This window comes from Notechis scutatus, chromosome 1 (assembly GCF_049901735.1).
Source record: "Notechis scutatus isolate UNSWTSFEM ecotype Mainland chromosome 1, rNotScu1.2, whole genome shotgun sequence".
In the NCBI taxonomy this organism is placed as follows: domain Eukaryota; kingdom Metazoa; phylum Chordata; class Lepidosauria; order Squamata; family Elapidae; genus Notechis; species Notechis scutatus.
The window spans coordinates 144543715-144555766 of NC_142009.1; the positions used below are offsets into that span (position 1 = coordinate 144543715).

At 48.5% G+C, this 12052-nt stretch overlaps 1 protein-coding gene across 3 annotated transcripts in view; it reads left to right on the plus strand.

Annotated features, from left to right (window-relative positions):
* The first annotated feature begins 1796 nt into the window (after positions 1-1796).
* SLC23A1 (solute carrier family 23 member 1) overlaps positions 1797-12052 on the plus strand; it is a 28992-nt gene continuing 18736 nt past the window's right edge. The window contains exons 1-5 of one of the 3 annotated variants that reach the window (XM_026668569.2): positions 1797-2008; positions 2730-2791; positions 4557-4679; positions 5982-6139; positions 6638-6726. In XM_026668569.2, coding sequence (XP_026524354.1) covers positions 2756-2791; positions 4557-4679; positions 5982-6139; positions 6638-6726 — 406 coding nt within the window. In that variant the 5' untranslated portion in view covers positions 1797-2008; positions 2730-2755. Of the gene's footprint in view, positions 2009-2698; positions 2792-4556; positions 4680-5981; positions 6140-6637; positions 6727-12052 lie in introns of those variants that run through there. The other 2 variants (XM_087947900.1, XM_087947887.1) reach the window with 2 other exon arrangements.

Sequence of the window (12052 nt, forward strand, 5' to 3'; positions counted from 1 at the left end):
TCCTGTCTCTGTATAGTTAGGATTGATTTTCTTCTCACACGAGTGCTTAATTTTCCAGTTTTGTCTGTTCACCTTGTCCTGTGCCATATTTTAATTGAGATGGAGACCATGCATGTTTGAAGCACCCCTCATTCTTCTGCTTAGGCAAGGAATATCAGTAAGAGAAATGTTGAACTGATAGCTCATTGTAGCTGCTGGCTCTTGGAATACATGTTTGGGGCATATTTCATTGAAAAGACCAACACAGATTATATGGCTTAACATAGGAGAGCTAGATTGGTGTAATGATCGAGATTCCTGGGCTAGAATCCAGGCAACCGTGAGTTCCAGTCCTGTCTTGGGCACAATACTAGAGGAGTGACCTGGGCCCAGGCACTGTCTCTCCATCCAAGGAAGGAGGCAATAGTAAGCCACTTCTGGAAAAGTTTGCCCAGAAAACTAAATGGCCTTGTCCGGGCAGTTGCTAGGAATCAAGACTGACTTGAAGGCACCAAAAAAATAAAAATAAATAAAATAAAATCAGAAACTACCCAGGTAACATGATCATTTTTCACACTTTAATAGGATAAGCTAATATTCCTCTAGCTCAGAACAAAACACAGCTAGTTTACTTAACCAAGAAATCCCTTAACATGGAGAAATCAGATTTAGCCATAGTCAAAGATATACAAATAATGCAAATGCCAGTCCTTGTGTGATGAACATGTATGTATTTGTTGGTGGTTACAGCTAATGATTATGTGTACTATAGAAGAGCAATGCCAAGAAGTAGGAGTCTGAATCAGATATTTACATCCTTTTCTAGTTTCATGGTAGAAGCCCCGGTGTAACATTCTGAAAACTTCTGCTAAACTCAGGCTGGATCCCTAAATCAAAGAGAAGGGTGCTGTTTTATACAGAATGGCCTGAAATTATTTCAAGGTCATTTCCAGATTTCGGGGTAGTTCTCTGATCTGGATTAGACAATTTGGCCAAACAAGTTTGGATTTGTTCAGATCAATACAGAGTGAGATCAAGGCGTGAATTATAAAGTGCAATTGTCTAAAACTTTACATATGGATTAGAGAGGGTTTCAAGTATTTAAAGTATTTTTTTTTACAATTATGATTAAACTACATACTGTACACTTCCAAATGGCACAGTTAATTCTTTGTGTCTACATAATTCTACATAGAAATGTAGAAGTCTAGCCATAGCACATCTACAACAAAACCATTTTGCAACTATAAACATATAGACTCCTGTGTTGATTTCTACATCTCTATGTATATATCTACCTTTTCTAGGAGCAACCTATTTGTGGAGAAATATCACTGGGCACATTGCCAAGGGTGGAGAAAGATAAGGAATTATATGGTGTACCTTAGGGAGTAAGGTGGCTGTGCCAACTGAAGAAAAATGGTTTCTTTAGAAGAATATAACTGTTGGCAGAATGCCTGCTCATTTGTCCACAGCCATAAAATAACTAAAACATACTTTCTTTGGAGCTTGGGAGAAAGTTGTTCTTTCTTTCTAACAAATGGGTCTGTAAATCAATTGCATTCTACATGGGAATCTGTGTTTTGATCATTTCCATTTTCTCTTTTGAATTACCAGCCAATCCTTCTGGTGATTCAATTGTTTGAACTGCTACTTTTAAAGTAGATTTTTGCCCATTATTCCACAATTCCTCCAGAATAGTTACCTTATTCTTTTCTTTTGGAGAGAGAAACTACCATGACCATTTTGCCATCCCACAATCACATGGTGATGTCTGTAAATACCTCCACAGTCTGTAGTGGGTGGTGCTTTTCCACAGTTCTGTAAGCCTATTATGCTGGCTGGTCTTCTGCATACATATCGTTTTCTGTTTAAGAAAGTAAAGCCCCAGAGTTCATGAGTCACAATCTGGAAAGGAGAAAAGTTCTTTTACACTGGAAATCTTCTCCAAGAACCATCTGGTTGCTAAAGAGAGGCTGCCAAGCAACATCACAGATTCAAGTGTGACAAGTAACAACAGGAAGGAAAGGTAAGTGCTGGTGCAGGTAGGCTGGTATACATGACAAATTCTCCTAAAGTTTAATTGGAATCCAACTTCACCAGTAAAATATAGAATGTCTTTTCACTTAACTTTGGTCATAGCAAACATTCAGTCCTACTACAGTGGTTTGCTTATAAATGAAAACCAATTTGATTTATCCAGGTCCTGATTAAAATTAATCTATGGAATTGTTGAATTATTATGATCATAATTAATACAATTCAGGGGAGGATATGATATTACATGGGGCTTGATCTGTCAATAGTTGATGAAAGTTAGAAAGAATTGTCAGATGGGTGATGATGTATTGGGAGATATATTAACATGTAAGTTTTCTTGTCACTGGTTATCTAAGATGACTGTACTGACATACTTTCCAAAATACAGATTCCGACAGGCTGCCATATATTGACTCCCTGGTCCTTACTCATCGCTGCTGCAATTTAATGTAAATAGTCAGCAAATTAAACATATGGCAACTGTTCTTATGTTTTGCCCACAAAGGTTTAAAAAACTATCATTTCTAAAAATGGGCGACAGTTTCACCCGGTAATATTCTTATGAAAGTGTGAACTTTCCAGACCATGCAATTTATTATATAAATCAACAGCCAATAACTCCAGTTACAGATTGACAAGCTGTGGTGCATTGTCTAAAGTCCTTTTCAAGGTGATAAATATGTTTGTTATTGCATTTTCTCTTCCTTTAGAAAGTCTGATCTTGCTTTGTACAAACATGGGAAGCAACTCTGAAGATTCTTCTCATTGCAAGGTAAATTTAAAGGATAACATTATTCTTTCTCAGAAATACTAAGCACAATTTAAAACAAAGAAGGTGATAGGCTATTTTTATTGACTGTTAGCAGAGAAACAAGCAACAGGAGGCTGCCATAAAGCCATGCCTGACATAGTGTCAAAGGCATTTCCATATAGCATTAATCTTTCTGCATGTGGATACATATGGACAATTTAACATCATGAAATTTCTAATATAACTTTTTTTTGGCTGGATAAATTATTTGTCAGTATGTTTTGTGTAGTTCAAATGCATGGATTATTCTTAGATTAATTGATTGGGCAGATATCAAATTCATGGCAGAATTCTTGTGGGCTTTTCTAAAACTTGTGGACTTTTCTAAAGCATTCATCTAATGTGGCCTCCATTGTATTAAAGAATATTGTTTATACATATGGTGGTATACCTGATTATGATCTTGGAAGAGTAAGTTGAAGATGTATTGCTCTGCACTCACACTTCTTTTCATGGAATGCTTAAAGGCAGCAGTGAGAAATGACTCAAAGAAGTTGGATTCCATGTTCATGGTGGATTCCTTAGTTGTTATGGAGCACTGGAATTTAGCATAGCAAAGGATGTAATTCTTGAATGTTCAGTAGGTCTCCCTCTATTTATTTTTCTACTGGTTTTATATTGTGGATGTAGCTTTATCTTATTATTTATTTACTTATTTATTTGATTTTTACTCCACCTTTATTTTTGTCAACTAATGGTTCATACTCAGTGCTCATTCCTCCCATTTTCCCACAACAGCAACTCTTAGAGATGGGCTGGGCTGAGAGAGAATGACTGGCCCTAAGTCACCCAACTGGCTTTCAGGGCTAAGGCAAGGCTATAATTCATAAGTTTCTGGTTTCTGGGCAAGGTTCTTAGCCACCACACTAAATTGGCTTTGTGGTCTACCTCTGAGTAAACAACCGGATGGAATTATTTATAAGAAACTGGAATTTCTTGCATGAACTCTGGAAGTCGTAGTAGAACATATACCATCATCAAGAATATGAAAGAAGATCATGGTTGGATAAGGCAGAACACAATGATAAATGCAGCAAGATTAATATATCCATTTTTGCTGTCCACATCTGCCTCCCAGATTCCTGTATTCATTTCTCCCTTAGTTCTGCTTCCACCTATGATCGAGGCAATCCTCAGAAGTCCCAGCCAACTATAAAAGTAGTAGTGCAATATGTTCAGCAGATTCCAGGTTGAGGAAAGTTGTTTTTGAGAATTTGGGAGTTCCTCCATGACCAGAGACTACAGAAACCGACTGTGGTCATACTTTCATCAGGGACTCAGAGGATATACGAGCAATTGGATCCCACTGTCTTCAGTTTGGGAGGGAGGGGTGATCCATCTTTTCTCAGAATTTTCAAAGATATCCAAGAGATGGCAGTTATTGTTAAGAAGTGGTAGAATATACAGACTTTCTTTATTCCTGAAGAATCTCCTCCTTGGATTCCAAGAAGGACTTTTCATTTTTCCCATAACAAAAACAGGGAGAAAGATCAAGTGTAAAATAACAAAACAGGTAATAATGTCAGGCATTACTGTGAATTTCAGCACTCCTATCCACTCCTGCTGGCTATAGTTGAGATTGTAACAAGTGTGGAGGCAGTGTGTTCATTTCTGGTGCATCGTTTTCACTGTAGCATACACAAGGATTATCATGGCACCTGCTCCAGTTATAACAGAAATCTTCCTAGCCTTTTCTTTATGTGCAATGGCTCTCTTTAATTTTCAGCAAAAAGCATCAAATGGGAATTGTGTTGCTCCACCAGTCTCTGAGGAGCGGAAGAATTTTGATATGCTCTATACAATCGAAGATGCGCCCCCATGGTACCTCTGCATCCTCTTGGGATTTCAGGTAGAATAAACTGGGTTAGCTCCTTCCGGGCTCTTTTGCTGTTCTCCCTGACTTGTTGAAATGAACAAATATTTGGCATGGTGATTGTTTCTCCACCCATAATAACAGAGTGACTCTTTACAAGTATTTAGATGTTACTATGTGTGTTCCCTCATCAATGGGTGCCATTGTTGAAAAGGTACAAGACGTACCTTGACTATGACTCTTATACTGAATGGTGATTGCATCTTACTTCTATTGTTTATTTATCTCTGCAATATTAGCATTTATAGAACTTTACACCCCAATCACATCTTGGGACTATTTCAGATGCACTTTAAACAAAATTGAAAAATTTATAGTGAGAAGAAAAATACGCCATGTCACCCTTACAAAGCCACCAAGATTATGATCTCATCTGTTGGCTCAGTGCTAATAATGGAGCTACAAGAATGAACACAACTTTGTGTGCCCCATTCTCTACATAGGATATGTGGTTCCTGGTGGTCAGTGTCCCAAATAAGTCATACATATTTCAGTGCTTTGCTCTGATTTCTTTTTTTCCCCCTTGGCAGAAATAATTTGGGGTGAGACAGGAAGCAAGGGATTTGGTAGCTGAGGGAAGTAGAAAGGGAAAGGATAAGATGGAAAGATGGGAGCAAAGGAGACCATTCTTGCCTCTTAGTTTTTTTGTTTTTTTTAAGATTGCAACAAATCTCAGAATGTGCCAAGCATGACAACTCCTCTGTTTTGCATGTCATTAGTCCCATTTCGGCCGCACTCTTGCAGTCCTCACCACTAAATTCACAGTTTAAAGAAAGGCCACAGAACTCTCAGGAAATGTCTTTGACTAATATTTCACAGGGAGAGAATAAGCCCTATTTGGGGAAATTACTATCCACATTAGAACAACAGTTTATGGCTTCAGTTGTATAGAATTGTATAGAAAAGCCTCGGTGGCGCAGTGGTTAGAGTGCAGTACTGCAAACTACTTCTGCTGACAGCCAGCTGCCTGCAATTTGGCAAATCAAATCCCACCAGGCTCAAGGTTGACTCAGCCTTCCATCCTTCCAAGGTTGGTAAAATGAAGACCCAGATTGTTGGGGGCAATATGCTGACTCTGTAAACTGCTTAGAGAGGGCTATAAAACACTGTGAAGCAGTATATAAGTCTAACTGCTATTGCTATTGCTATTTCAGCATTCCTACATAACCAGTGAATATATAGCTGAATCCCAAAGCTGTGGTGCCTGTGTGTTAGTTTGGAGACATCATCTGATCTTATGCTCGTTTGACACATCCTCCACCCTAATCTTTCCTCCAGCACTACTTGACATGTTTCAGTGGCACCATTGCCGTTCCCTTCCTTCTGGCAGAGTCTCTCTGTGTAGGGAAGGACCAGTACACCATCAGTCAACTTATTGGCACCATCTTCAGCTGTGTCGGCATCACCACCCTCATCCAAAGCACTGTGGGCATTAGGTACGGCTTATCTGGTTTGCTCCTTGGTGAATGTAACGGAAAAGAGACCGCTACGAGGGGGAAGTTGTTCAGGTGTTTAAATTTAGTAGCTGAAACAGTGGGATTGTACATTGAGCCAGAACACACAGTTACAATTGATTGATTGGAGAGTGCTGGCTCCTGTGTGAAGCAATCTGTGCTGTGATTGGTTGCTGTGGCTGTGGGGGGAGGGGTTCCCTTTTTTCCCGCCTTTTTCTTCTGTGTGGCCTGCGTGCTCTGTGATTTACCTCATGATGCTCCTGTTTGCCTGACTATCTAGTTTGCTGTATATAGAGATGTAAAATATATTTATTTATACAAAACTACAAGTTCATGTTTGCTGACTGTCTAGTCTGTTGTATATATAGATGCAAAATATATATTTTTATATAAAACTACAAGTTCATGTCAGCCTAACTTCATCTGGACTCCTGACAGCAGCACTGAATCCATGCACTTTTCTCCCTCCACCCTCCACAGGCTTCCTCTGTTTCAAGCCAGTGCCCTGGCATTCCTGGTTCCTGCCAAATCCATCTTGGCCCTGGAAAAGTGGAAATGTCCTCCAGAAGGTAATTGAAACTTGGATAGCCTGTAAGTTGAGAGGATCTAGAACAGAAATATTTTCAGAAGCCTTTCACTGAGTGAAGGAAGTCAGTAGCTTTCCAAATGGCAAAAATAGGTACCGTATATACTCGAGTATAAGCCGAGTTTTTCAGCCCATTTTTGTGCCGAAAAATCCCCCTCGGCTTATACTCGAATCAGATTCCCCTCTGAAAAAAAAATGGTGTGGAGTCGCTGCCGCCGGAGCGGCCCCAGTCCCGCCGCCTCGGGAAGGGAAAGGCAAAGCGCTTTTTGCCTTTCCCTTCCCGGCTGGGGCTGTTGGGAGTCGCTGCCGCCTGCCTTTCCCTTCCCGGCTGGGGCTGTTGGGAGTCGCTGCCGCCTGCCTTTCCCTTCCCGGCTGGGGCTGTTGGGAGTCGCTGCCGCCTGCCTTTCCCTTCCGGCTGGGGCTGTTGGGAGTCGCTGCGCCTGCTTCCCTTCCCGGCTGGGCTGTTGGGAGTCGCTGCCGCTGTCGCTGCCGCCTGCCTTTTGCCTTTCCCTTCCTGGGGCTTCCAGGCTGGGGCTGGGGCTGTTGGGAGTTGCTGCCGCCGGTGCGGCCCCAGTCCCGCGTCGCCTCGGGAAGGGAAAGGCCACGGCTTGGAAGGCCGCCGCTGGAGCGAAGCTGCGCGCAGCCGCTGCGCTAGCATCGGATCGGGCGCGCCGGACGGTTCCGACCGAGCCCCGAGCGTTGTCTTTGGCGCCCGCCCAGCGCCGCGGAGCTCCCTGTACCGGGAGAAGGGGAAGATACCCCCCCGGGGCGGGGCAGGGAGAGGAGCTTCTCCCGCCCGCCCCTCTTTCCGCGCGCACCGGTGTCCCCGCATGATGACCCCCGCCCCGCAGTCGCCGCCGCTTGAAAGAGACGGGCCGGGGGTGGGTAGAAAGGCGCCAGGCGCCCTTGGAGGAGAAGGTCCCGTGTTCGCCTGTCTGCCCACGGATGTCAGCGGAGCTTTGCCGCTGCTTCGTCCGGAGTCTCTGGGCAAACACGTCCACCCGAGCGGGGCTTGTCGCCTCCGGCACGCAACGAGCGCTGCCCTCGGATTCCCTGTCCGGTTGCCCCCCTTTTGAGGGCGATGGCAGTAAACTGTTCCCGTAGCAGCGGCTGCTCCTCTTTCCCGGCTGGGCTGGTGAACGAGGCTTTGCAGAGTTAAGACTGTATGGACTGTATGGATTCAATCTGGATTGGGATTAAAATGATTCTAGATTTACTAAACCCCAGTTACTTCTTCCTGGCCTGTCCCCTTGTTGGAGCCAACAGTGGTTTATGGTTCACTAAACCTTGGGGTACTTAGTGGGGTGTTCTGCTGAACTGTGACTGAAGCAGGCCAGTTATTTCTGCCCAGAGCACCAAGGAAAGTATCAGGATGCGGCCCGGGACCTGCATTTCAGGGGGCTCCCCTGGCCCTGATTAAAAAGCCAGATCTGAGCTGTGTTCAGACCAGCCTTTGCACCCTCGCCCTCTCTTTGGTGGGAACTCCTGGGTTCTCCGAAGAGGGGTGGGGGCTGTTTTTGGCTCTGAATGTTATCACAACTTCACGTGGGTTCTGTCCTCCTTCAGGGCGGTCTGAATCAACCCGCCAGGCCAGAGTTGTAATTTGTTGCCTGGCTTCCCTGCAATCACAACTACCCCACTACTCCAGGGTCAGATGGAGCAGAGACCTCATCAGGCTGGCCTCTCCCCCCCCCCTTCTCAAGAGCCTGGAAGCTCTTCATGTCCTTCGTGTGCAGCCTGGAAGAATGAATGACTTCCAAAGCTCTGGGCTCCATCAGGCCCCTGTCAGGCGCAAGTCCCAAATGGGGGTCAGGGTGTCCCTTCTCGGGAGGGGCGTGAGATTGCACAAGAAGCAGGAAAGAATCCCAGAACAGCTCCTGCGTAGTCACGTGTTCCCTTTTCCCCACCCTGGTGCTCCTCTCAGGTTTGCTAAAAACAAAACCGCCCGGGTGACCCTCCTGCCTTCTGGAGGGCACAGGCGCTGGCAGAGTCCAGAGGGGAGCGCGGCGACCGTCCGGCTGGCAGGTGGGACTGCGAGCATTTGGGGGGACTTGGCTGCCTCAGGACCCGCATCCCCTGCTCTCCTCGAGGGAAGCGCGTCTTTCGCTCTGTGGTGGAGGAACCAGCCGGCAAGGCAACCAGGGGCGCCTCAGGCGTATCAGCGAGAGGGACGAATTCACGGCTTCGGAAGGCCGGACCGGAGCCCCCTCCCCCCCAGCCCCTCCGGGCAGAGGGGCTGGCCTCCCAGGACCAGCTGCTCCGGCGGAGAGAATTGCTGAGCCGAAGGTGCCCTGCGAAGCCTCGTTCACCAGCCCAGCCGGGAAAGAGGAGCAGCTGCTGCTACGGGAACAGTTTACTGCCATCGCCCTCAAAAGGGGGGCAACCGGACAGGGAATCCGAGGGCAGCGCTCGTTGCGTGCCGGAGGCGACAAGCCCCGCTCGGGTGGACGTGTTTGCCCAGAGACCCCGGACGAAGCAGCGGCAAAACTCCGCTGACATCCGCGGGCAGACAGGCGAACGCGGGACCTTCTCCTCCAAGGGCGCCTGGCGCCTTTCTACCCACCCCGGCCCGTCTCTTTCAAGCGGTGGCAACTGCGGGGCAGGGGTCGTCCTGCGGGGACACCGGTGCGCGCGGAAAGAGGGGCGGGCGGGAGAAGCTCCTCTCCCTGCCCCGCCCCGGGGGTGTCTTCCCTTCTCCCGGTACAGGGAGCTCCGCGGCGCTGGGCGGGCGCCAAAGACGACACTCGGGGCTCGGTTGGAACCGTCCGGCGTGCCCGATCCGATGCTAGCGCAGCGCTGCACGCAGCTTCGCTCCAGCGGCGGCCTTCCAAGCCGTGGCCTTTCCTTCCCGAGGCGACGCGGGACTGGGGCCGCACCGGCGGCAGCAACTCCCAACAGCCCCAGCCGGGAAGGGAAGGCAGGCGGCAGCGACCAACAGCCCCAGCCGGGAAGGGAAAGGCAGGCGGCAGCGACTCCCAACAGCCCCAGCCGGGAAGGGAAGGCAGGCGGCAGGACTCCCAACAGCCCCAGCCGGGAAGGGAAAGGCAGGCGGCAGCGACTCCCAACAGCCCCAGCCGGGAAGGGAAAGGCAGGCGGCAGCGACTCCCAACAGCCCCGCCGGGAAGGGAAAGGCAGGCGGCAGCGACTCCCAACAGCCCCAGCCGGGAAGGGAAAGGCAGGCGGCAGCGACTCCCAACAGCCCCAGCCGGGAAGGGAAGGCAGGCGGCAGCGACTCCCAACAGCCCCAGCCGGGAAGGGAAGGCAGGCGGCAGCGACTCCCAACAGCCCCAGCCGGGAAGGGAAGGCAGGCGGCAGCGACTCCCAACAGCCCCAGCCGGGAAGGGAAGGCAGGCGGCAGCGACTCCCAACAGCCCCAGCCGGGAAGGGAAAGGCAGGCGGCAGCGACTCCCAACAGCCCCAGCCGGGAAGGGAAAGGCAGGCGGCAGCGACTCCCAACAGCCCCAGCCGGGAAGGGAAAGGCAGGCGGCAGCGACTCCCAGCCCCAGCCGGGAAGGGAAAGGCAGGCGGCAGCGACTCCCAACAGCCCCAGCCGGGAAGGGAAAGGCAGGCGGCAGCGACTCCCAACAGCCCCAGCCGGAAGGGAAAGGCAGGCGGCAGCGACTCCCAACAGCCCCAGCCGGGAAGGGAAAGGCAGGCGGCAGCGACTCCCAACAGCCCCAGCCGGGAAGGGAAAGGCAGGCGGCAGCGACTCCCCGCCGGAAGGGAGGCCCCAGCCCCAGCCGGGAAGGGAAAGGCAGGCGGCAGCGACTCCAACAGCCCCCGCCGGGAAGGGAAGGCAGGCGGCAGCGACTCCCAACAGCCCCAGCCGGGAAGGGAAAGGCAGGCGGCAGCGACTCCCAAGAGCCCCAGCCGGGAAGGGAAAGGCAGGCGGCAGCGACTCCCAACAGCCCCAGCCGGGAAGGGAAAGGCAGGCGGCAGCGACTCCCAACAGCCCCAGCCGGGAAGGGAAAGGCAGGCGGCAGCGACTCCCAAGAGCCCCAGCCGGGAAGGGAAAGGCAGGCGGCAGCGACTCCCAACAGCCCCAGCCGGGAAGGGAAAGGCAGGCGGCAGCGACTCCCAACAGCCCCAGCCGGGAAGGGAAAGGCAGGCGGCAGCGACTCCCAACAGCCCCAGCCGGGAAGGGAAGGCAGGCGGCAGCGACTCCCAACAGCCCCGCCGGGAAGGGAAAGGCAGGCGGCAGTGACTCCCAACAGCCCCCAGCCGGGAAGGGAAAGGCAGGCGGCAGCGACTCCCAACAGCCCCAGCCGGGAAGGGAAAGGCAGGCGGCAGCGACTCCCAACAGCCCCAGCCGGGAAGGGAAAGGCAAAAAGCGCTTTGCCTTTCCCTTCCCGAGGCGACGTGAGATAGTGAGATCGTTTCCCAAATTAATTATTTTTATTTTTGAAATTTACCAGTAGCTGCTGCATTTCCCACCCTCGGCTTATACTCGAGTCAATAAGTTTTCCCAGTTTTTTTGTGTAAAATTAGGTGCCTCGGCTTATATTCGGGTCGACTTATACTCGAGTATATACGGTAATCCTCGATTTACAAACATTGATTTAGTGATTGTTGAAAGTTAAAACGGCACTGAAAAAAAGTGTCTTATGACTGGTTTTTTCACACGACCATTGCATGGTCACGTGATCAAAGTTGCTGTGTGGCGACTAGTTTAGATTTATGACGGTTGCAGTGTTCTGGGATTATGTGATCACCTTTTACGACCTTCTGACACGCAAAGTCAATGGGGAAGCCAAATTCACTTAACAACTGAAGAAAAGTCATAAAATGGGGCAAAACTCACTTAACTGTCTCGCTTAGCAACAGAAATTTTGGGCTCAATTATGGCTGTAAGTCGAGGGCTACTTGTAGATGTGATGTGATGTGACTGTAAACAAGAACCAGAATTTCCCAGCCAGACATCTAGATATGTTGTCACGGTTGAGAAACATTGCGATAGACAAATCGGTTGCCTCCCAGATTTTCTGATTAGAATTTCTAAGATTCTTTACCCTTGACTTTGGAAACTACAACGTTTAGGAGGTCTACGAAAGTCCAAAATACATACATTCAAAGTCATCTTGGGGTCTGGATACAAACTTTTGGGGTTAAGCAATGTTATGCAGAGTATAAAAAAAATAACTAATTATAAACCAAAGACATCAAGTGCATACAGTAAGAAAAAGCAATATAGATAGATTTAGTTCATTCACTATAGCTTTCCATATCTTTCTATCCTTGCATCCACCATGGTCACACACTTTCCTATATTACTTTTCTTTTTTATTTCTTTCATAAACTCCATTCAATAA